Source organism: Corapipo altera, unplaced genomic scaffold (genome assembly GCF_003945725.1).
Source record: "Corapipo altera isolate COAL_440 unplaced genomic scaffold, ASM394572v1 69, whole genome shotgun sequence".
Classification (NCBI taxonomy): Eukaryota; Metazoa; Chordata; class Aves; order Passeriformes; family Pipridae; genus Corapipo; species Corapipo altera.
Genome location: NW_020884908.1, coordinates 513,728 through 537,663, shown reverse-complemented (window position 1 = coordinate 537,663; position 23,936 = coordinate 513,728). Strand labels below are relative to the sequence as shown.

Sequence of the window (23,936 nt, the reverse complement as noted above, 5' to 3'; positions counted from 1 at the left end):
AACACATGTATTCTATCTAAACTGGGAAGTTATGATCAAAAATAAATTGCTACATAAAAAAACTCTGAACGATTCACTGTCTCAGTAAATAAAACTGAACCACATGATCAGCATTGAGGTTGTGAAAAGAGGCCTAGAGAAACCAGTAGTTTAAATTAAATTTTTTTTTTAATTTCTTTAAGATTCCCTTTCAAACTTGAAAATTCTAATTTTGAATACTGAGGAAAATGAAATCATATTATTTGTTCTGCCTATGATGTTCAAATCTCTAGGAATCCTTATCTCAAGGCAATGGCTAAAGCTGGACACATAGACCTTTTCCTGCTGTTCTTCTATGTCCTCTTCATTCCTAACTGATCCGTGGAGTAACTCTATATCAATGCCTTCAGCTGGTAATGGGACATGAGTTTCAGTGAAAAAAAAGGTCAAGATTGCCTCTGGTCCTTGAGAGATCTAAGCAGGACAGGTGCCACAGCAGCATAGGTGAATCTCACACTGAATCTTCCTAGGAAGACTCACTCCAGAAAGGCTGAACGCCTAGGGAAAGCCTTCCACAGATCTTCAAATTAATTTTAGAGTATCTTTACATTGGCAGAAAGGTGCAGGCAGCCTTTAATGTAGGGGAGAATCTTTTTCTGGGTAAGTGAGCATGGTTCTTATCAGAAGGAAAGAAGTTACCATGCCCCACCACAAGCCTGAAGTTAAATGGTGCCTTTCAGTGGAGCCGTCTCCTGGTAGCCTACTGAAGAGAGATTATAAGAAAAAAATAACCAAGACATGGATTCCAGTCTCCTCCTACCCCTACTGGAGTCCACATAGATGGAAGTTTCTTGTTCTCCAAAACTTGCGATCCTAGCCTTGGCAGGAAGAGCTGACACAAGTCATTCCCTTTTTTTTACAGCCCCAGTCTCCTGTCTTTTATGCCCTCTTAAGGAAATGCTTCAGGCAATTCTGTCCAGAGTGTCCAGCAACTGGAAAATACTGTGATGAGAATTTTATATCTCAATGAATAGTACAAACTTCAGCAGTTTCTCATCTAAACTTTCACACAACCTTAATACACTGATTTTATGGTCAGTGAAAAAGTGTTCATCTCCATGAAGTCTAATCTGTCTTTGCCATTTCTAGAGGTATACATGTGTGTGAGAAAGTGTGCAAAGGATAACATCTCTGTGAAAACTGCTACACACTTTTTGGTTTTCCTCTGACAGTAGAGATTAAAACAATTAGTTCAAACATAGATCATTATTTTTGCAACATTCTGGGATTTTCTGTGAAACAATACTACTTCAGAGAATGGAAATGGGTTGAAGGTTATAAAATTTGGGTAATAGGAACCCAGGAGACTGCAGCATTAATAAAATCTCTGGTAACAGGTATGTTAGTGAAGGAGCACACCTTATATCTTGACCAACATTCTAGGCCTTATCAAACAGTAAGGATGCTTTTAGACAGTTCAAAACCAAATTAAATTATTATAGCGTTAAAAAAAATCAACAGTACTTTTCCACTTCTAAGCTTGTGCTAATTTAAAACAGGATAACTTTCAAACAGCTTGCTAGAAATTACGTATAAAACCACAGTGAATCACAGCACCTAATACAGCTTATGGGACACTTCTGTTTTTCTTGATGGTTAGAACTGGAGCATTAAAAAATTTGCAATCATAAGTCTATGTGTTTTGATTAAAAGAAAGATGGTTGAATTAGATTTTAAATAAGAAAAAAAGCCCTTTGTGTATTTTGAAAGTGATTTTTGAACGCTTCAAGCAGTGAGGCATTACATGGGTATAACTTACAGAATGTCTGCCTTAAATGCTCCTGCACAACTGAGCTCTAAAAATAATAATTTGCTGTGCCATCTAGACTGATGAGAAGATGAGCTCTTCCATTTGCTGGAAGGAGAAATAATCTTTACTAGCAGGCCAAAAGAAAGACTGCATCTGAACAACTGACTGACTTTCTCTTTCAGCCAGAAATAGCGAAGGAAAAAATAAAAAGAACAATCCAATACAGCACAAAGAAAAAGGCTGTAAATAAACGTATATCCTAAACATGTAATTAATATTCTGCAATGATTTGCCATACCTTAATCATCACATTTTAATTATCTGAAGTGCTATCATATTTAACAAAATTTTTAAAAAGCATCAGTTGTTCTTACTGGTCTTATGAGGTTCACTACTGGCTACTAAAGGGACAGACATACTAGTCATGCCTTACAGACATGACCGATGTTTCTAGAGGAAGAGCCTTTTATCTGTATCTTTTTTACAGATAAAAACCAGTATGTGAATGGGTTATAAAGCAATGGAAAGGGTTTCAGATCACATACCATAGAGTATTCTATTTTTCACCTGGAAGAAAAGCTTTTCTTGCTCTTCTTTCAGGTCATATTTTTAGAAATCTGCCTTCCTTTTTTTTCTTTTAATATGACCTGCTTGATGGTAACAAGTGAGTGAAGAGTTGCAAAAATATAGCCTTTTTTACAGATGTTCTTATACAATGCCTTCCTCTCTGCACAAAAATGTGTATTCTGCATAATAGAAAACATGCCAGAACTACCTTCAGATGCACATTTTCCACATTATTCTGTTTGATAAACTTTTATAAAACATGTCTCAGTCTTGTTTTGATTCAGCAATTGCAAATGCTACCAGATAACAGTTCCTCTTGTCTGTAATTCCACAAGTCTAGGTTTGAGCAAGGAGTATTCTGTGATATGCTGACACTGTTGAATATTTCAATAAACTGCCCTAATAACCAGACTAAAGGTCAAAGACATCAAGGTATTTTGTCATGTCTTGAAAGGCACCGGGATCAGCTTGAGAACTTATCTCTTCCCACATCTTCCTCTAGGTTTTCAGGTCACTTAGCCTAGAGGAAATGGCTGTTGAATCTGCATTTTTTTTCTGGTCATTCTATATTCTGACTGATATTTCAAGGTGTCACATCTTCCTTCAATGAAATCTTCAGAAAAGTTGCACAAGTTGTAAACCAAAAAGTTTAAATTGCAAAAGCTGCCCCTGGAAATGCTGTGTGTCCCCAAAGCATTCTCATGCAGCTAAACAAAAAGGTACATGCAAAATAACGTTGTTGTTGCCACAGTGAAAGAAATTTCTCTGTGGTAAGAATGAGAATGGTACTTTTATGTATTTATTTAATGTAGACCCACTCCTGAATATTCAAATAAGTGAGATCGCATTGAGAGCTTGCTTGCTCCTGTTTTTCAACTCAAAACAGGTTCTAGTTGAGGGGAAGAAACCAAACCTGTAGAGTTTTCTTTGAGCTGTCCTCAAAGGTAGTAGGAAAGATGAATTTTGGAGTCTTCCTCCTTTCTATTTTGTGGGAATTCATATGCTAAGTGACCAGTTCCTCAGGTCTGGTAAGTGATTAGCTGAAAGTTGTAGTCCTTTTTCAGTGCATTTTCAGTGCTCAAACTTAAGTTTGTTAGACTGACTCAGGTTTTTTTTTTTTTTTAAGGAAGAGTCTGACAGGATAGTAACATAGTTATCCTAATTATAACATCCTGAAGACGGATTTCTGCTCTTCCAGGGTAACACAGAAATGCAAAGAACTACCAGAGAGAAGGCCTGGTATCTTGTCCTTGAAAATCACCAAAATACAGGTGTTTCTGATGGATGCAGAAAAATCTAAGCAGCATGGCAAATGCAAGGTGATGTGTAAGCACTTGAAATAGGTATGAAATGCCTTGATAAAATGTACACAAAACTTTACCCAGTGCTCCCAAACACAATCCTTTATCAACTTAGATGTCTACATGGTTGACTCAGTGAAATAACAGTGAATGAAAATGAGAAGAGGCTGTGCTGCACCAAGTATCCTTTGCCATCCTTGCACAGGAGCTGAAGAAAGGAGTCTCACCCATCATCTCCTCTCCCCTGTTATAGGCAACTAAGAAACAAGGGCACTGTCTAGTCAATCCTATGAGATACTGCAATATATGTTCTCCCAGGAGGAACTCAAGAAAGACTAGTTCTCTTCCCTATATGGTATTTTCCCTTTTTTCTCCAATGAAGAGCATTTTTGGGAGGATATCTGCCAAGATGGATATGCTGCAGAACTGAGCAAGTGAGAAACAGTCCGTTTTCTACAAGCTGAACACTGTGAGGACTAGAACTGTAAAGTTCTTTATATCACTTATGACTCCAATTTCTTCTTAATTAATATAATAAAACCTCACTAAACATCATTGTAACTACATTAATAAGATAGTAAAGAAGGAGACACTTTAAGAAATTATTTTAGATATTTTCTTCATTAGAAAACACGTACTTCATAGGTTTCCCTGTGATGGGGATAAGGCTGCCTATACCAATCTGCTGATAGCAGAGTATTAATACAATGTTCACTGAAGTGTCTTATGTAATCAATGATATTCATGTTTCATTGGCAAGGTTTGACATCAGAGGTGGTCAGAGAAATGAAAGACTTTAGAAGATTTAACAGGAGTTTTATGTTATGTAGTGGAAAACTCCCCCAAACAACTCAATAGTACAGCTTTAAAGCAAATATATCTGCTGGTTTTGTTTGGGTTTAGTATTGTTGCCAACTGCTATTCAACCTAGAAGTCAACATTAGATTTTTATAATTTCCCTTTTAATTCTTTATGATATTGTACCTATGAAACTTTTTGAGCATTGAATACAATAGAACTCATCTTCTATGGAGCACCATGATGATTTAAATCAGAGTCCTTCCCGCATTCTCTTTCAAATGCTGTGACAGTGATCACATGGGGTTGGCACTGTTAGCTGAAGAACTGAGCAGTCACAACTATGGGTGCTGCCAGTGACAGCTGTGTCTGCTTGAAAATCTTAACAGCCATAGCAACAAACACAAACACATCCAATTCTTAGTTAGCAAAATATGCAACTAACACTTTTGTACATGTTCAGCAGTTAACAAAGCATTTGAGTACAGCAATGAAATGAAAACTTTATTTTTGTTTAGTCTTATTTTGGCTTTCTGAAGAATAAGAAGAGTTTGTTACTTATTTCACAGTTGCACTAAAAATATTTTTTCTTAACATACGCCCAGGGTTCTCAGAATTAAAGATACTACTTCAAGCTACTGTTTCTGTATTGAAAAATTGTCTATAGCTATGTTCCTCTTAGCACAAGAATTGCCAAAGACATACCTCATTTTGAACAGTGTGTTTTCAAGCACTGATATACCTCAAGCTTTCTGAAATACGTGAAAAAAAGATTCAAAATTTTGAATCATAGAATCATTAAGACTGGAAAAGACCTCCAAGTTCATCGAGTCCAACCTTTGACTGAACACCATCACATCACCAACTGCTGTTGTTTCGTAAACAACAGGGTAAACAATAGGGATGTTGACTCCACCACTTCCCTTGGAAACCCATTCCAATGCATGATAACCCTTTCCATAAGGAAATTCTTCCTGATGTCCAACCTGAACCTCCCGTGATGCAGCTTGAGGTAATTTCCTTTATTCAAAAAAAGTCTTAACTCTAAAAGTAGGCTGTGCTTCAATTTTGTAGTCTAACAAAGCAGGAAAGATAAAGGAAATGTTGGATGAATGCAATGTCCAATCCTACTAGATTTTAAGCTTCCATGCATTCAGAAGGGTAAATTGTTTTGTTATTCAGTGAGCTCATAACATTTTAATGCAACTTTAATGATATTTTCCTAGCTACTTGAAAGAACACTTACTTTCTCCTTTCTGCCTCAAATTTACTCAGCAGCTTCCGGAGACCACCATTCTTAAATCCTTGGAAATGTGCTGCTGGGGCTCCCACGGTGATGACATCATACAAAGCATCTGGAATGGGAGCAGACAAACACAGAGATTTGAACGTGCCTGTCCCCAAGGCATGACAACACTATGACATCTACTCTACAATACACAAGGACAGCAAGTCTACGTTATTTCCAAGGAATAATTGATAATCCATGTCTCAAGGAGGCCCAAGAGCTAATCAGTCTTTCCACATAGCCACCTGCACACCCTAGAAAGTTCACCTGATTTATGACTACACCTAAATTATATGCTGCAGTGTAGAACAATATTCTAGCTCTGCAGTTTACAAAGCTGCCAAGTAAATTGGTCCTTTGTGTATTTCACTTTATTACCCCTTTCATTATTTAACTTGTACTCATGTTGAGATGCACAGATTCAAGCATTTTAGAATCAAAAGAGACCATTAAAAGGGAACAGTCTGACTCTCTGAATAATAGAAACTACAGATTTACAGCTAATGATTCCTGCATCAAGCTTATGCATCAAGCTTATGTCTCATGATTGAGTGAAGGCATCTCTTTTTTAAGGCATCTAATCTTGATTTAAAGACTTCAAGTGACAATGAATTCACTGCATTCCCAGAGAAGTCAATCAGACTGTTAAAAATCTCTACTTCTTTTATAGTTTGGATTTGTTTGGATTTAATGCTAATGGACTTCCAGATATAATGTCGTTTAATGCTAAATTGAAAAGCCCTGCTTTATGACAAAAACTTGCTTTTTATAAGTATTTATGAACCCAAAGTCAGTTGTTTTCAGCTGAAAAGCTACTAGAATAGGAAATAAAACCATACTACTGAAATTCTTGCTGAGACAACAAAGTGTTGCTGCTCTCTGTATATACCTGATGTCTTATGACATACAGGATAAACTTTTTGTGTGGATATATGCTTACAGAACTAGAGATGAAACATCTTTTTAAAAGGAGCCTGTGACCAACTGTCAGTGCAGAGATGAATATTTAATTACATCCCAAGCCACAGTAATTATTTCTTCAAAGTTTAAATTTACAGGTACTAAGCAGTACCTGTTTTGTACCCAAGCTTACTGCAGTTATAAAAATACAGTTTGGAATGCCTCATTCTTAAAATGTATTTCTAAGGGAACTATTAAAGGATGTTTTTTATGAACTGCTTTATTCATCAAGGAAGTTTGCCATGTAAATTAAAATCTAGTCCTCTCCTAAAATAGAACTTTTCTTGCATTCTGATGATAAATATCCCTAGAAGCAAGAACACTGTACAAATGATTCAGTTAATGAACTATGCTTTACTTCCAGAGCTGACTCTCAGAAGATATTTGCTCAAATTGATTTGAACTCTAATGAATTGGTAACTCTTCAATTTCCACTTAAAAGGAGAAGTGACATAATTTCATTAGCCTAAGGTGAGCTTCAAGATTCTTAAATAGCCCATTCTTTCAGGTCTTAATAGAGATTTATCCATAATACATAATCTTGGGCTATTAGAGCTCCATCAGTACTTGACAGTAAGTGTTCTCTTGCTTAAAACAATAGTTGCTAGAAACCAAAATAAGAGATGAACTCATCAGGTTAACTGAATAATGGGTTCTGAATATGTTTACAAGCAACTGATGAAATTACAGGAAAACATTTAAAAGACTAAAGCCTGGTTCTGGCTCTGTTTTAAAAATAAACAGTGACCCTGTTGACAATTACATTGGAGGGGGGATTTACCCCCCTTTCATTCATCCTGTGGCCACTTCTCAGCATGGTCAAAGAGCAGCTGTTTGAGACACAAACACACCCAGCACAGCTGAGCACCCACCTCATGTAAGTGAACACAGGAGAGTGAGGATGGCAAAGGAGGAGAAAACATCTACAGCTCTGGTGATGGGCACAGGGCAATCTCTCTGCCACTTTCAAGAGCACAGTACACTGGAGAGTGCTGCAAGGCTTGGGAGAAATGCCTTGTGATGTGCTCCACTTACATCAGTGGAGCTCCTTCTGAAGGACATGCAGTGTCAGCATCAGTGCACTGCCACAGAAGTGCTCCAGTAACTCAGAGCCATCACCCACTGCAAGAGCAACCACTGTTGACACGTCTCTGCACTGAAGACAGAGCTTAAAACACAGCAGAGAGCCATCATGAGTGGTATCATATTGTCAAGAACAGCCCAATCTTTGAATTTGAAGCAAACCTACTTGCCTTCACAGGAGGCAGTCAGTGTCTCACACCGGCAAGATGCAAAATAAAAATCATTTCACTTCACCAAATTTATTTGGATCAAGCACACAATGTATAAACAGGGACAAAAGCAGAGCTATGCCGATGTATAAATTTAACACCTGCAGTATGATGGACAGTGCAAAATGTGGTGTTTATCAAATGGATAGGGATGCAGTTATCCCATAAGGAAATAGTATTTTTCTTAAAGTTGTTCCTACTGGAAGTTTAAACAGACAGGTACTTTCTATTCCATGTCAGTACCCAATAACAACCCAAATCAAAGTTCATTAAAAGTCAACCTGTTATTAAACATGTCAAACAAAAAAATATCATGTATCAATGTATATACACATGATAGATGGGATTAAAACCTATCTTGCATTGCCAAAATTAAGACATCTGACAGTGTAAGAGTTAATGAGAGCTTTATGGCTCATCAGCTCATAGAATGGCCACCTCTGTGAATATTTACATGCCTTCTTTTTTTACTCTCCCCCTTCCCCTATCAGTCTTCCGGTTATATTCCAGGTAACATTTGATATATGTCAAGCAAAGCATGAGATGAGAAAGACCAACTTGATGTCAAAGTGCTGCCTACTCCAGACTGATGGGCAATTGCTAAGAACTGTTCAAACTGTACATATCTAACACAAGACACAGTGAGCATTAGTTAAATAACAAAGGGAGAGTTTCATAATTTAAACAAAGTTCCAAATTTAGAAGACAATTCTAACTTATCTCTTTCTGTACCCTTTTAGGTCATTGATTAACCATGTGCCCCAAGCAAAGTGGTTTTGGAGGAGAAAGGAGAAAATTCATAAAAAACAAAACTCAAGTACTGTAAAAGTTATGGGTGATTCAGTGTCATATTTCTTTCCACATTTTTTTATTTAGCAAATAACCATACAGTGTCCTGTTCCCATAGAGGTTTTCTTGAAAAGACATACTATTAAAGATATACCATTACAAACATAAAAAGGCTTTTGAGTTAACTAATTAACTTCAGAACATTAAATTAAATTAAAATCTGTGCTGTCACATTATGTCACTAAAAATGCCCATCTTGTTAAAATGTTTGGAGGCACTGCTGTTTAGTAAAATAAATAACAAAATACTGAACCAATACAGTATCTAACAGATAATTGGAAGTCCTTATGTTCCAACTTGGAAGTGGATGAACACCAGTCTCTCACAGTGTAATACTCCTATAATCACTGTTTGTACCTGCTATTTTACAATCTGCTTAGATGCAGAGTGTATTAATAAGGCAAAAACCTTACAGAGTGTAATTTCTGTGTTTGTACAGTGACAGCAAATTTAACAGATCTCAATTTATCAACAAATTATTCACTGTTCTATGATTTGGCCACATGTATGTATCAGTATAATCTTTTATCTGTAAAGGATGCTGCTGAAAATTATATGCAAGCAGCAGCAATGAAATTTTCTATTAAAAAGAATCACAGACAACATTACAGAAAATTATTCCCCTTTCCAGGACAATACTTTGCAGTATTGTCAACAACATCAGTAGGGATGTTTTCATTTAACACTGAGCAAATGCTTTTGTGGCACAAGGTAGCACTGTATAAGAAATAGGATATATTAAGTTTAGAAGTAACACTGTCCTTAATGCAACTCATATCACCTAGGCTGGTGAGTACATCCCAGAAATGTCTAGAAGGAAAAGTGTTGTACTGTCCTCTATCACTGTCTCTGGTGGTAAACTGGAGAGAGGGGGAAAAAAAGCCATCTTAAAACAAGAGAGTTAAGACTGGCTTTTACATCACACTGACATTATGGATCACAATGAAAAATTAAGCTGATGCCCGAGTAGGATGTGAATCTTACTGAACATTGTGCAGTGTGTCAGGATGAATCATGACAGTATTAGTTCTGCACTGCTACAACAGAATATTTTTAACCATGCATAGGTTACCAATACATTTCAGTGAACATACATTCTGAATTTACTTATTTCCTTGAAGTGTCACAGGAACAAAATGAGCACAACATCCCCAGAATTTATTTTTAGAAAAGAACTTAAAAGGAATTTAGTTAACCACTCCTTAGTTTTGCAAGATCTGCAGTCAGTATCCAAAACTTGTGGCTTCAGAAGATGAGGCAGAGAAATTCCTTGCACAGCTTTAACTTCAGATCTGATTCCTAAATTTCAGCTCAGTCTCAAGGTTTCTGGTCAATCTCAGCAGCAGTATGGCTTGGTGCAGGTTTCAGAATTTGCAGCGGAATGGGGAGGATGGGCAAGCTGGTCACTTCCTTGACCTTATGATTTACCTACCTACTTTATGATTTACCTATTGTGGTCCTCAGTTGTGGAACTCAACTGAGTACATACTCAGTTACTCCAGAAATTTTGCAAACAGCAGTCAAAACTGAAAGCTTTGGTTTTAGAAGCAGATGCACAGCAGGTTCCACATAGATGCACATACACAAAAAAAAAATCCCAAACCAAAACAACTAAACCAAAAAAAAAAAAAAACACCAAACAAAAAAAACCCCAAAACCCAGCAGGAAATAATCACACAGAAACTTTATAGAGCCCATTAGACAAAGTGGAAAAACTGTACAGCAGTGGAGACTTTTAAATAATGAATTTGGAAGTTTGATTTTGATTTTATTTAAAAAACAAACAGCCACCAAACAAACAAACACAAAACACAAGCAACAATCTAGTTATACAAGAAAACTTCTGTATCAAGCCATACTCCAAGAATCTTACAAACAAGCTAATACTGTACCAATCTTCACTGACTGGTAAAATGCATGCAACATGAAATGAATCTCAGAATTTTCTTTAAAAGTCACTGTATTTCTTGTGATCTTCTTTTCTCCTCAGCATTCTTCCAAATCTATGTAAGTCCAAATTGCACACAAATTTATCTCAAAAAAATTAATTTAATACTATTACTTTCCACAGCTTTTATCTATAGCATCTTTACGTCCCACTCACAGAGTTTAACAAGACTGTTGTCAGTATTCTACCATTAAGGGAAAAATTCAAAATGGCTGAGATTCAACTCTCTAGACAGCACACCTTTCAGTTCTGCTGTGGTTTTAAGTTTCATCTGAAAGCATGTCCATCTAATGCTCACCATTGAAACTGGATATATAAAGATATTTACATCCTGAAAAGGGCTAAAATGGAAGCCACACCTTTCAGTTGCAAATTTAACTGTATTTCAAAGCACACTTTGTCATACTTGGAGAATTTCTCTGCAGAATATACTTTACCTTTCAATCGAGGACTATGCACATGCATTCTTTGCAGATGAAGATTTATTGGGATGAATTCTAGTGTTTTTTCTCCTTTGCTACAGCTTGATTTGAAGGAAGAACCTGAAAAAAACAAAAGTTTAAAGAATCATTATCTTAAGCACACAGATGTTTCGTCTTCTTTTTAATGCGAGGACAATACTTGTATGTGAAGAGTCTTCTTTAATTTCCTTTTAATGTGTAATTGTATATCAGGAGATGAATGGTTCACTAACTGAGTCTCAGCATGTATCCATACTGGAAGCAGCAAACCAGCTTTTAATTCACAGAACAATCTAATTTTTTATTCTAGGTGACAGATATTTTTTCCTGCTGTCTGAAATCAGTCTGCAGTCTGCTGGAACAATGTCGCAGTTAACGTGCATTATGTTTATTCTGTGCTGAAAACACAAGGGTGCTGAGCTATAATGGCATCACATCTTTGCCAAGTAACATTTTTTTTCTTCAAACAGAAGTATTATATTGACTAGGCTATGCACTCTTCCTAGAAAGCTCAAATAAAGAAACACGAATTATCTTAAGGAAAGCTGTAAATTAGTTTTCTTTCTAAAAAGCCAGAATCATAAGAAAAAAAAAATCTGGCTGCATATTTCAAAAGTATGAGACTATGAGTAACTCTATAGTGGTATAAAGGAATATAATTAAAAGTCTGACAGTATGAAAATAAAATTAGCTTGGAGATATTTGATACAGAATATATATAAAATAAAAGAGTGTAGATTAAGAAAGAGAGGTGGTCTTGTCTTCTCACTCAGGCAGCACAACATTTACTTAGACCATTTTTCAGCATCCTATCATTTTGTCAACTATTAATCATTAGAGTTAAAATTCCTCTGATGCAGACAGAATTTTTAAATAATTTTTCTCAAGGTTCAACTGTTTCTTGAAAGACAGAAACAAACAAAAAGGTAAAAGAAATATTTGAAATTCTTCTTTTGGACTTGCTCAATCAAGACTTGCTAGGGTTTATCTGTTGAAACTGCCATAGATTCCAAAAGGACTAAGCACTGAGCCCCTCACGCAAATCACACTGCCAGAGAGCACCAATGATGCTCCAGACCAATCAAGCATGCTTAGGCTGTTCCCTAACCTTAGTAACTTAAATTAATAATTTAACACAGATGAAGAGCAAAGGTAGGAAGAAAAGCCATTGACAGGAGTCAAAGCTTCAGATTAGACAGGAAACCTGGGGATGCAGAGTGAAACCAGGAGCTGTTGATGATGCAGTGGAAACCTTCAACTGGAAAGTACAGAAAGACAATTAGGAGGGTAGGGAAGGGAGCTGAAACTATCAGGAAAGAAATGAGAGTAGTGCAGGCAAGGAGACTGTAAGTAATTAGAAAACAGAAAGGGTGCAGATTATTTGTGAGAATTCAGCTGAGACCAAGATCAAAGCTTAAGGAATGATAACTGAGACCTGAGACAAGGAAACACTGGCTGACTAAGAGGAGAATATAATGACAGCAGATTTAATGGACAGGTAAAAGAAGAGTAGGAGGGAGAACAGGAGAGCCTGCTCTCAGGAGTACACTTCTGTGCTGAGCAGGAGCAGAACACATGCAGCATTGCTGAGTCTTGTTACTCCTCTTTTCAGGGAAGACCTGCGAAGCAAGGAATCCTTTCTGTCCAGTGTCAGAAACCTATGGTATAAGAACCACTCACCTGCTATCAATTCTTAAATTTGTTCAGGTATGAGATCCATGAATTTGCCAATAGCATCCATACCATAAAACTAACTGTCCTAGTTAGAACAGCTGGGACCAGTTCAACACTGTGTGGGTGTAATCCAAAATTATTCTATAGCCTTCCACGCCATTTCCCAGAAACTGTTAACAACAGACCATTTACAGCAGCTGCCCAGAGCACACCTGACCCCTCAGGCTATAAACTGGGTGTTAAGAGGCTGCAAGATAGGAGGATGCTCCTGTCCTCACACCCATTGTGGAATCCCCTGCCCTGAGAGAGGTACTGGGCATTACTGCCTGAACCTGAGGATATATAATCTTGGTGTCTTGGGACTTCTACATCAGTCATGGGATCCAGAGAAGGATTGGAACTTGGACTGGACTGCGACCGCCACTCTAAACCAAACTGAGACCAACACTCTTGACAGGACTGCAACCACCACTCTCAACCAGACTGAGACCACCACTCTCAACCAGACTGCAATCACCACCCCCGACCAGACTGCAACAGCACTCCCAACTGGACTTTGATCAACACCCTCGACCAGACTGCAACCAGCACTCTCACCAACAGGTTTTCCCCCTCCTTTTACTTTTGGACTCAGAGGGACCACGTGGGGCTCATCATTGGGAGGGGGGGCCCAATGAATACCACTCTGTTCATGCCCCAGGGTGCCAGGTTATACGTATGGGTTTTGTGGGTTAAAACCACTTGTTTGTCTGTGTAATTGTATTTATTGTATTATTTTTATTAAATTGTTATACTGATTCATAATCTCTTTTGAGTTGGTTTCATTTCCCTTGCCAGTTTACCTTTACATCATCACACTAACTTTCAGTATAATTTGTCTGTTTTTAAGTAACTTGGTAAATTGCATTTAAGTACTAAAAAAAGTTGTATTTAAGTACTAAAATAACTACATTCCCTCTATTAAAACAATTCTTGTCATTATTGCTGCAAGATTAAACTCTTCAAAGCTAGGAAATATCAGAATACAGGTACAAGCTTCATCTGACGTCCACCTGAAGAGGAACTGTGAAATGGACTTCAATAACGTATCACATTCCTGCCTAAGACAAAGTAAGATGCCTGCACAGGTTGAACTGAAAAGCAAAATCTTTTCTGGCATGTGTTGAAGTATGTGACCTGAAAAGTCTAAAATAAAGTTGTGCTCACATCCCTAATCTTCGCAATTTCTACTTTTTGAGTACTTCAATTTCCAGTCTCTACTATGTTCTCTCAACATAACTATTTGTTTAACTACAGTATTAAGTCAAGTATATGTCTGGCTTGTTTTTCTTATCAAAGACTATAACCTTGTTTTTTAAAGTTATAATGTGTACTCTTTATAGAGAAGAACTGTCACGAATGGGAGTGGAAGAGAAACGAAGTCATCTTGGAACAGCAGTGAATTTTATCCACATCCACCCTGTTCCTTTGAAAAAAAAAAAAAAGGCAGTAGGGACACAATTCTTAAAACTTTATGTAGGAAAATTAATCTTTGTTACACAGAGAATTGCAATTACTCGTTGCGAAGGATCTAGGCAGAAAAAAAAAATCTGGTTAAAGTCAAATAATGGACAGCAGAAATACATGAAAAAACCTGTTTTAGATTTTGTTTTACTTTTGGGCAGCCAAATGCTACATTGCCTACAGGACCAAAATGTAGATTTGAGGCTTCAGCCTAGTTCTCCATAAGTATTCAGAATAAATTCTACTCCCCCTCCCACTTTATAATTAACCTCTACAGAACAATTTTAAAAAAACAATCACTACCCAGAGGATTTATCATTTAATTTAAATGTGATTTGATAAGAATAAGCACACCATAGTTCAGGGTTAAAAGTAAATATTGTTTTCACTAGGAGAACTGGGCTATTATTTGGATTTAGAATGTGTTCATGTCCCACTGATTACAGTAAATTAAGTTCTGAAATGTTCAGGTGACTTTTCACACAAGATGCAAAATCGGGGGCTTCCAAATACAAACAGGTATTTTACACATTATTAATTATTAATAAGAGGGAGAAAAAGAGTTGTCAAAGAAATGAGATTTAGTGTTGGTCCCCAAAATAACACCTTCTGATTATTTCTCATTTTCACTACAATTATGTGCTGGTTTAAAGGTAAACCAGCAGGGGAAATGAACTCAACCCAAAAGAGAGATTATAAATCAGAATAACAATTCAGTAAAATAATACAATAAGTACAATTATACAGACAAACAATTGGCTTTAACCCACAAAACCCAAATGTATAACCCAGCACCCTGGGGCATGAACAGAGTGGTGTTGTTTGGGCCCCCTGAGTCCAAAGAAAAAGGAGAGGGGAAAACCTGTTGGTGAGAGTGCTGCTGCAGTCTGGTCAAGGGGGGTGGTTGCAGTCTGGTTGAAAAGTGGTGGTTGCAGCCCAGTCGAGAGTGGTGGTTGCAGTCTGGTTGAGAGTGGTGGTTGCAGTCTGGTTGAGAGTGGTGGTTGCAGTCTGGTTGAGAGTGGTGGTCTGCAGTCTGGTTGAGAGTGGTGGTCTGCAGTCTTCCTCTGGATCCCATGAGTGGTTAAAAAAATTCCAAGACTCCAAGATTATATATTCTCCAATTCAGACAGGAATGCTCAGTACTTCTCGCAGCCTCTTAACAGCTAGTTTAGAGCCTGAGGAGTCAGGCTGCTCTGGGCAGAAGGTGTAAATAGTCTATTGATACCAGTTTCTGGGAAATGGCATGGAAGGCTATAGAATACACAGTTTTGGGTTACACCCATTCAGTAACGAACTGGTCCCAGCTGTTCTAACTAGGACAAATTATTAGGTTGTTTTGATTTATCGTTTTACATGTTCTAGTCCTGTCCTCCTCAATAATCTCAGGTTTCCAGGTCCACTGCAGTTCTCTCAAGACCCAGTTAAGAGAGATCATTTAACATTACCAACACTTTATAAAGTCACTTGGTACAACGCAGGTCTTGCAGGATTTCTGTTTAATAGATGACATTGTTTATTTTTTTTAATCTCAGAAGGTCCTTTCAGTATTTTCCCACAAGTTATAATTATCACATTGATTCCTTCATAATACATATTTATTGGCTTGCTTTTGATACTTTATGGAGTGCTTTCAAAATGTAATTAGCAAACCGTTGAAAACACATACATATATATTAGTTAAAACAAACATAGGAAGTGCCATACTGGATCAGACAGTAGTCTGCCAAAATCAGAATTGGAATATTCTGATAATGGTAAACAATCATAAACATAAGAAATTAAACATTTGCAAAAAAAAATGCAAAGTATTATACATTATTTAGTGCTACAAATGAGCTTCTTTCCTCCACAAACATTTAAGCAGGTGATCAACTGCTTCCAAAATGCTTAATTTCTGTTAGAGACTGGATTTTTTCGTACACTAAAAAAAGGTTTCTCTTTTCCTGTGACCAGGAACACTATCCCAGAGCAATCTGCAATGAGAAATACCATGCTCAGTCCTGCATTAAAAGATGATGGCTAAAGGACAAAAGCACAGTTTTAATGCCTGTTTCAAAAGAGAAAGATTTGTGTCTCACCAACTAAATGCAACAGATTCATTATAATAAAAGCAAATACACCCAATTATCTCTATGAAGAAATTATTCTATGTATTTTAGATGTATAATGAACCAAAACCTGATTGCTCCATTTCTCAGTACACACACAAAGCAATTTTGTTTGAACTATGTGAAAAGCTGGAAGTAATGAAGGAAATACTGCAAACCCTTCATAAACATATCCTAGATATTTCACAAGATGCTATCATCATTTCAACCTCTATTTTTAGCAATATTCAGAACTGTAATGTATCTCTTTCTCAGAAATATTCTAGGCTGCACAGTGTTTATCTCTGACATCTATGCATATCATATCTCTACACACACAAAATTGGGGGAGCAAGGCCACAGTGGAAACATCTAATGCTGAGAGTAAAGTATAGAATAAACAACCAATTATGGCAGAATGGTCATCAAAAACATGTATTTGAGATGGTGAGTGTGAAGACTGGTGTTAGAAATCTGACACCATCAAGAGAACAGCAACAGCAACAAAGCCTTTTTAGTTAGTCACAACAAATATGCGCATTTCCTTAGAGAACATCTCATAAACTGGGCAGGGGGAGGGCACACCAGCAGGAAGAGGCAGAAAGGCCACACTGTAAACAGACAGAAAACTTTGTTTGCTCAAAATCCAGTGTGATTCAGTAAATAATTCCAGTAGGCTATTTTCAAAAAATCACTGATTCCTACCTGTGTGCTTCCCAAGCTCCGCAAGAGTATCCTGGTACATGCTCAACATCTGATCACAGTGAGCAATTACACTTTTGCGCATGTTGTCCCAGTGAGGAGCAAGTTCTCCCAGGTCTTTAAGTTCCTGATTCCTGTACCAAAAGGTAAAAAGAGAAGGCACTAATATTAACTCATTAATCCGTTAACATTCATCCAAATAGATCCAAAGCAAGTTAGTTACAAAACATGAAAAGGACTTCCTAATTGAAATAAAATGTATTTTCATGCTGCTTGTAAGATCTGCTTCTCAGCTGTTTCGCAGCTACACAATAAAGAATCTCAGTGAATAATGCAGTAATTTGTGCTCAAAACTCATTTGTTATAAATGTAATAGCCTACAAACTGAAATACTATTCCTTTCCTGGAGGTAAGAAGGCTTCCAGATTCCAGAGAGCTGTGTTCACAGTAACTAACTTTTTGTGAAGAAGTACTAAACACCATTGTAAAGGCTGTGAAGCTTTCTTCCTTTCCAACACTTGCAGCACAATTGTTTTGATACACTACTCTTTGGATACTTTCCTTAACATCACAAACACATTTCTAGCAGTATTTCTACATAAGTCAGTTTAACCAACCCACCAGCCCTCACCACAGTTCTTTAGCATGCAAAACAAAACACACAAAGCAAAAAACCAAACCACAACCAGTCCCCTAAAACTTAATTTCCAGCCCTGCAGCTGTGTTCATCAGGTCAAAACAGCAGGGCTATGGTAACCAAACATGTCACTGGAAATCGAAAAGGAAATCCTTTAGTAAATTATCAGATTTCCTGTACACTCTTGAGAGCTGACCTGAGTGAAATAGAGATCATGTTAATTTCCTGCACAAACAAACACAGCTACAGTATGCTGGGATTTCTCTTTGGTTTTCCCACTCGCAAAGTAAGTTTATCCTATACCTATCCCAGAGCCACTTTGGAGGACTAGCTTTTAAGGAAACCGAAAATTAAACATCTCAAGTCTTAAAACATTTCGAATTGTTCAGTAGAAAATTTTTGCAGCACAACCAGTTTTCCTCATTTTCCTCAAAGTATCAAGAAAACTCTTTCACTGCAATTCTTGGAAGTCTCCAAAAAGGCTTCCAGGGAGCTGCTCTTGCATACAGAAAAATTACTGAAGAAAAAGGGAAAAACGGGGGAGAGAGGGCAGTAAGAGGAGGGAAGGACCACTGAGCCTTCAGCACAGGAAATGTAGAGCTACACTTACCACAGCAGTTCTGATCATTAGCCAAAACATCTTGATATTATTTGTTAAACAGAAAAGCCACACACTGGTGTTTTCCCCATCGTTATTAGCCTTGCTTTAGTGTGAACAGTATTACAATAAGATATATTGGCATAATTCTGCTCCTGGTTAACATGACAACCAAAACCAAACAGACTACGCTGAAAGTAGAATTAAGGCATTTTGTTTATACATGTCCTTGAAAGTATTAAAATGTAAACAAACATACATGAACTCATTGAGAGTTTACTAATGACATATGATTACTTTTTTCTATTTCATTCAACCTGAAGAAGAGAAGATGAACCAACTCAACTTTCCTCCATCAATACAATCTGGCAATGTTGGAGCATAAGAATCATCTGCCGTAAAAGGATAAACCCATCTTTATCAGTAAGCACTTTCCTTAAAGTTTTTAGCAATTTAACATCAGACAGCCCATTAAATGAAAACCTCAGGGCTTACTCTTAAGAAAAGCTTCTATACCTTGTCAGGGTATATAATTTTGTTTATTTGTTTATTTACATTGTCTTATTTAATCGTTTTAGCAATGATGTTTGGACCTGGCTGACCTCCAGAACTTTACTGCTCCTCCTATATGGGAATACAGTATTCCACCTAAGAATTATATCCCCTTTTCTATCAAAGCCCAAACCTGGAGCTGCTCGTCTCAAACAACAGCAGGAGTAGAAACCTTTTATCTCAGACTAAAATATCCAACCAAAACCAAAAACTCGTTTAACCAGCTGGTTGTGAGTTGACTCCATTGACACCAACAGCAATGGGAAGGGAAAATTCAAGTCCCACAATTTATCTTTAACATGTTTTCAAGAAATGTCAAATCCTGCTCTCATCGTTGCCGCCAAGGCTTGCATTTGTCTCACCTCAGAAACACCTACGCACCACTGAAGTAAAAATTTAGCTACTAGTATGTCATAAAAGAAGACACATCTTATCTGCAATGTTTAAATAAAGTAAGAGTGCAGTTTTATACCAATCTAGAACATATGTAGCATGGAAACTTTAAATACTACCTTTTCTGAATTTATTTTCATTTAAATATACAGTAAAATCAAAACCATGAGCAGCCTTGTTGCATACTTTATAGCTCTATTTTTTTCTAATGGAATTATAGAAGACATAGGATTTAGATAGTATTTTATATTTTGTGATTTTTTACCATTTGTCACTGCTGTTGTTGACTCAATACAATTTGGGGTTATGGCTGAAAAAAGAATTATCTTTTTTATATCTAAGCTCCATTAACAATATTACACAGTACCAAGCTTTATTATCATTATGTGAAAGGACTCTTTCAAAAGTAAACAGAATGAAGAATCATAACTTTTTTCAGATTTGGAAATTAATAATACCCACAATCTTAGAAATTTTTAATCTGTTTTAATAATACTATGATACTCGTATCAGGACTTATTTAATTGAATAACTTTAAAAACACATTTCATAAAAACACATTTCAATCAGTAATTGTGTCAAACAACAATTGTGCTATAAAAAAGATATTAATATTTTTAATATTGGTTCTAAGAAGGCAAATCGGTTACTGATTCAACTTTCCAATGTAGCCATGGAATTTTGAATAGCTAATCAACCAAGCAGTAAGCTCAGAGCAAACTCAATGTTGTTAAAATAGAGCTATTTATCATCTTATTCCCCCACTCCAAATCCTGTCTCAGAGTCTTTTCCAGACAATTGCACTCATCACCATGACAGATCTTGTGCTCAGCATCGACTAAAACTCATCTTACAGAATGAAATCCAAGCTTTGTCTGCAGCTATTTGTCTTTGTCTTGCTGCTCAGCTCCTCAAACTGTCTCCTGGATAGTATTTTCTGTCACTGTACAATGGAAACTCCACCCAGAAGTGAATCTTAACTTCCATTGTCTCCTGCCTTGATTAGTTCTCTATGTTCTTTGGTTGCCTTGGTATAATCTTGCCCCATTTGTGTCTAACCAGAATGTGGATGAAAACTGTCTGTCCCGTTCCTCATTCTCCACCTCAACTATTAGCCAATTACCTTATTTTTAAGCCTGCCTTAGGTACAGTCTGTTTTTCACCCCCAATCTTCCCTTTAGTACACTAATTACACCAGCTTTCACTGAGCACTTCTCATTCTATTTGGAAGCAGTTCCCCATTCAAAAATGTAAAATCTACTTGCTACCCTCTCTTCAAAACCCTTTTCTGCCATTATGGCAGAAAAATTTAACCTTGGATCCTGATCTGTTTGCATACACAAGGCTGATTGTTAGGATAAAGATTAATGGTCAGTGATGCTAACACAACAACAACAATTTTAAAGAGACAAAAAATTGTAAGAAAAAATTATGAGGTTCCTCAGGATCCTGCTGCAGTTAGAATGTTGTGAAGCCTCGTTCCAAGCTCCTACTTAAAAATCAACAACTTTTTTTTCTGAGAATGATTTACTGATTTGCACAGCTACAGTCTGTGGGCACTTTGCCCTTTAGCATACTCAAGCTTTCCCCAGCCTTGACTGATGGCAAGTAGAGCCATTGCACATGTTGTAACCCTGATGTGTAGGATGGTTAGGAGGTTCTGTACCTGCTACCTCATCAGATACATTTCTAAGAGTATTAGCAGTTAAAATCTGGTGCCATTAAACTCCAAGTACAATTACATGCAATTTTTTTGTTCCAAGGAAATGTTCAAAGAAGCCCATTACCAAAAAATGGTTGAGAACTGATGGTTCAGATTAATATTCTGCCTTTTGATTTACCTACTCATGCTTTTTTTTATTTCCAAGAACACCTTGGGTGCATGATTATAGTAAACTACTAAAAGTACCTGAAAGAGGCACAAGGAATTTCCTGCATGACTCACGTTGATAATTTCTACTTAAACAGCTCCTGCTTTGTGCCAGGCACTTTAACGACCATAGCAACAGAAAAGGACTTGCTCATCACTTTGGATACAGGGATATAGAAACAGCTTAGAAGTCCAAAGAAAACATATTCAATGCTAAAATACAAAACACTGATTTCTGCAAGGAGAACTTTCAATGAGTTGTATGCATCACGTTACAAAATTATTTGAAGGAAATGCCAATACTGAAATCATGTTTTCATTGAACTTGTTTTTGCAGATTTAACAGTTCAGACACCTTTGTGGAATGCACAGTGAAAGCCTGTGGTCAGTGACAATAAATCAGAATAAAGCAAAACATCAGCAAAATGTTAAGATGAGCAAGATGAGTGAGAAGGGAGAAGTCCGTCAAAGAACTTTCTTGGATCTGATTACTCTGTCTCAGAAAAGGGAACAGCAGAAATAGCCATTTGCATCATTAAAGACACAACACAAATCATCACAAATTGAAAGATGAAGTTGAAAAGATCAACTTTCTCCTCTTAAAAGAAGAGGAGATTATTAAGAGGACATACGATAAAAGCACAGAAACCAAAAATGCTGCACGAAGATCAAGTAGCAATTTTTTTATACATGCAGATTCAAAACTCCAGTGATGCAATTCCCAGTGAAGCAAATATGATAAATTCAAAATGAAAAAAATGAAGTAATTTTTGCCTCCACCAAGCAAAATTAGCTTCTGAAATCCACTTTCACAAAACATCAGAAGCAAAGAGCTCAGTAGGATTCAAAAAAAGATGAGACATTTCTGCAGATTATATTTGCAAAAATTTTATAATATTATAAAGGCATCAAAATCCTGCATATTTATTAAACAGGAGCTTTGGAGTAAATATACAACATAAGCTTTGGGGTATGACTCAATCACTCATAAGTAAAGGAAGCTTAGAAGCTTCCTTCTAAGGAAAGGAGTACAGGAATTATTTTTCCTAACAAAGTTTGCTTTAAAGTGTACATGTTTATGGATAACCATTCCATTTTTATTTTTGTGTAGAATAGAAGCAGATAAGATTACTCTCATTTTTCTTTAGCACAAGTTATGGTCCTGTGATATACAGGCAATAAACCCCATGCAAGCAATACAACATTCTCTCCAGAAAGAAAAGAATCATAGCCTTTTCACTATATTGTGTCCAAAACAGACAAATAACTACTAAGGAGGATATAATCCTTTCTGGGGAAGCTACCACAAAAATGAATAAAAGCATATTTTTCTCTCTTCCATAATAGTTTTCATTTAGAACCTCTTGAAAACAGTTACCATTTTCATCTTCTTACAGAATTTCCTAAAACTATTCCAGGTTTTAGTACGCCTGACCTGACAGGCAACTAAAAATTACAATGTAGTTTGTGCCTACCTTTTGGATGTCCTAAACATTTGTTTAAAAAAAACCCCTACAAATAAAACCCCACAAAAAATCCCATCAAAACCACAGGAGCAAACTACTCAATCCAAAAAAAGCCAAGTCAACAAATACATTAAAAAATATTTTATAACCTGTTTTTCAATGTATGTATGGAGAATAGAGTGAGATTTGCAAAAATTTGATAATATTTTATGCTGTTCCTAAGACCTGGAGTTTTTAAGTTCCTTTTTCATTTCTATCCACTACCATCCCCTTTTTATTATCCAAAAGTGTAGACAACATATAAGGTAAATTAAACCCACCTTCTCATTCTTGCCTTAAAACTCCTTCCCTTCCAAACTCTTTCCCTTCCTTGGATAATTTATTACCTGGATTTATCTCTGAAAGACTCAACATCTTCAAACAGCATGACCATTTGAGGTTAATTCTATGATTTACATTTAATAGCAGAGGATAATTCTCCTGCATCAGACATCTGCAGAAAGTCTCGAATTTAGTAATACTGAGAATGGTATCTCTGGAATTTACATGTTAATCCTAAATTATATTTTAGCAGTTAGTAATACTGTATAGTATTTTTAAGGGGTTTTTTGTTTTATTTTTTTTATTTTTTTAATTCTTATTGCTTCATCAGAAAACACTGGAATCAGCTTAAGACAATGTTGTTTCACTTCCACGATATGAGCAAGATAAGTAATGTTATGTAGAGGTAACTGTCATGAAACAAATCAGGGGATGTTCCTACATTCCAATGCATTAGACTGTCACATATGCTACATATGAAAACTCCTCTTAGACTTTCACAGAGGCCATCTTTTCCAAAATCAGTGGTGAACAGCAAAATCAAGAGGACAGAGAACTACGTAGTATTAATACATTACAATATTTTATCCTTTAGTTTATAAATAAATGGTTTTTAAACTGATCTTGTTTGAGTAGGACAATTGTCTAAACACTACTTACAAAATTCAAGTTATACTTCTGTTCATATGTTTATATTCCTCTATGCAGCAACTGGTAGAGAGTAAGAGGAGAGAGGTTTCACATCCCTTTTGATGCACAGCGGGGTAAATACTGCACATGCATGTATTTGAGCTATGTTTAACTGACAAATCCGGGAATTTTTTAAGTGTCAAAAAGATTATTTCTATGAATATTCATGCAAGATACTTAGTAGAAGTAA

General features: G+C 36.5%; 1 protein-coding gene across 16 annotated transcripts in view; it reads right to left on the bottom strand.

The window, feature by feature from the left end:
- The window catches only part of INPP4B (inositol polyphosphate-4-phosphatase type II B), a 374,654-nt gene that overhangs the window by 79,737 nt on the left and 270,981 nt on the right, over nucleotides 1–23,936 (bottom strand). For all 16 annotated transcript variants that reach the window (XM_027652901.1, XM_027652902.1, XM_027652903.1 and 13 more), the window contains 3 exons: nucleotides 17,223–17,353; nucleotides 11,230–11,334; nucleotides 5,702–5,810 (listed from right to left, as the gene is read on the bottom strand). In XM_027652901.1, coding sequence (XP_027508702.1) covers nucleotides 5,702–5,810; nucleotides 11,230–11,334; nucleotides 17,223–17,353 — 345 coding nt within the window. The remainder of the gene's footprint in view (nucleotides 1–5,701; nucleotides 5,811–11,229; nucleotides 11,335–17,222; nucleotides 17,354–23,936) is intronic.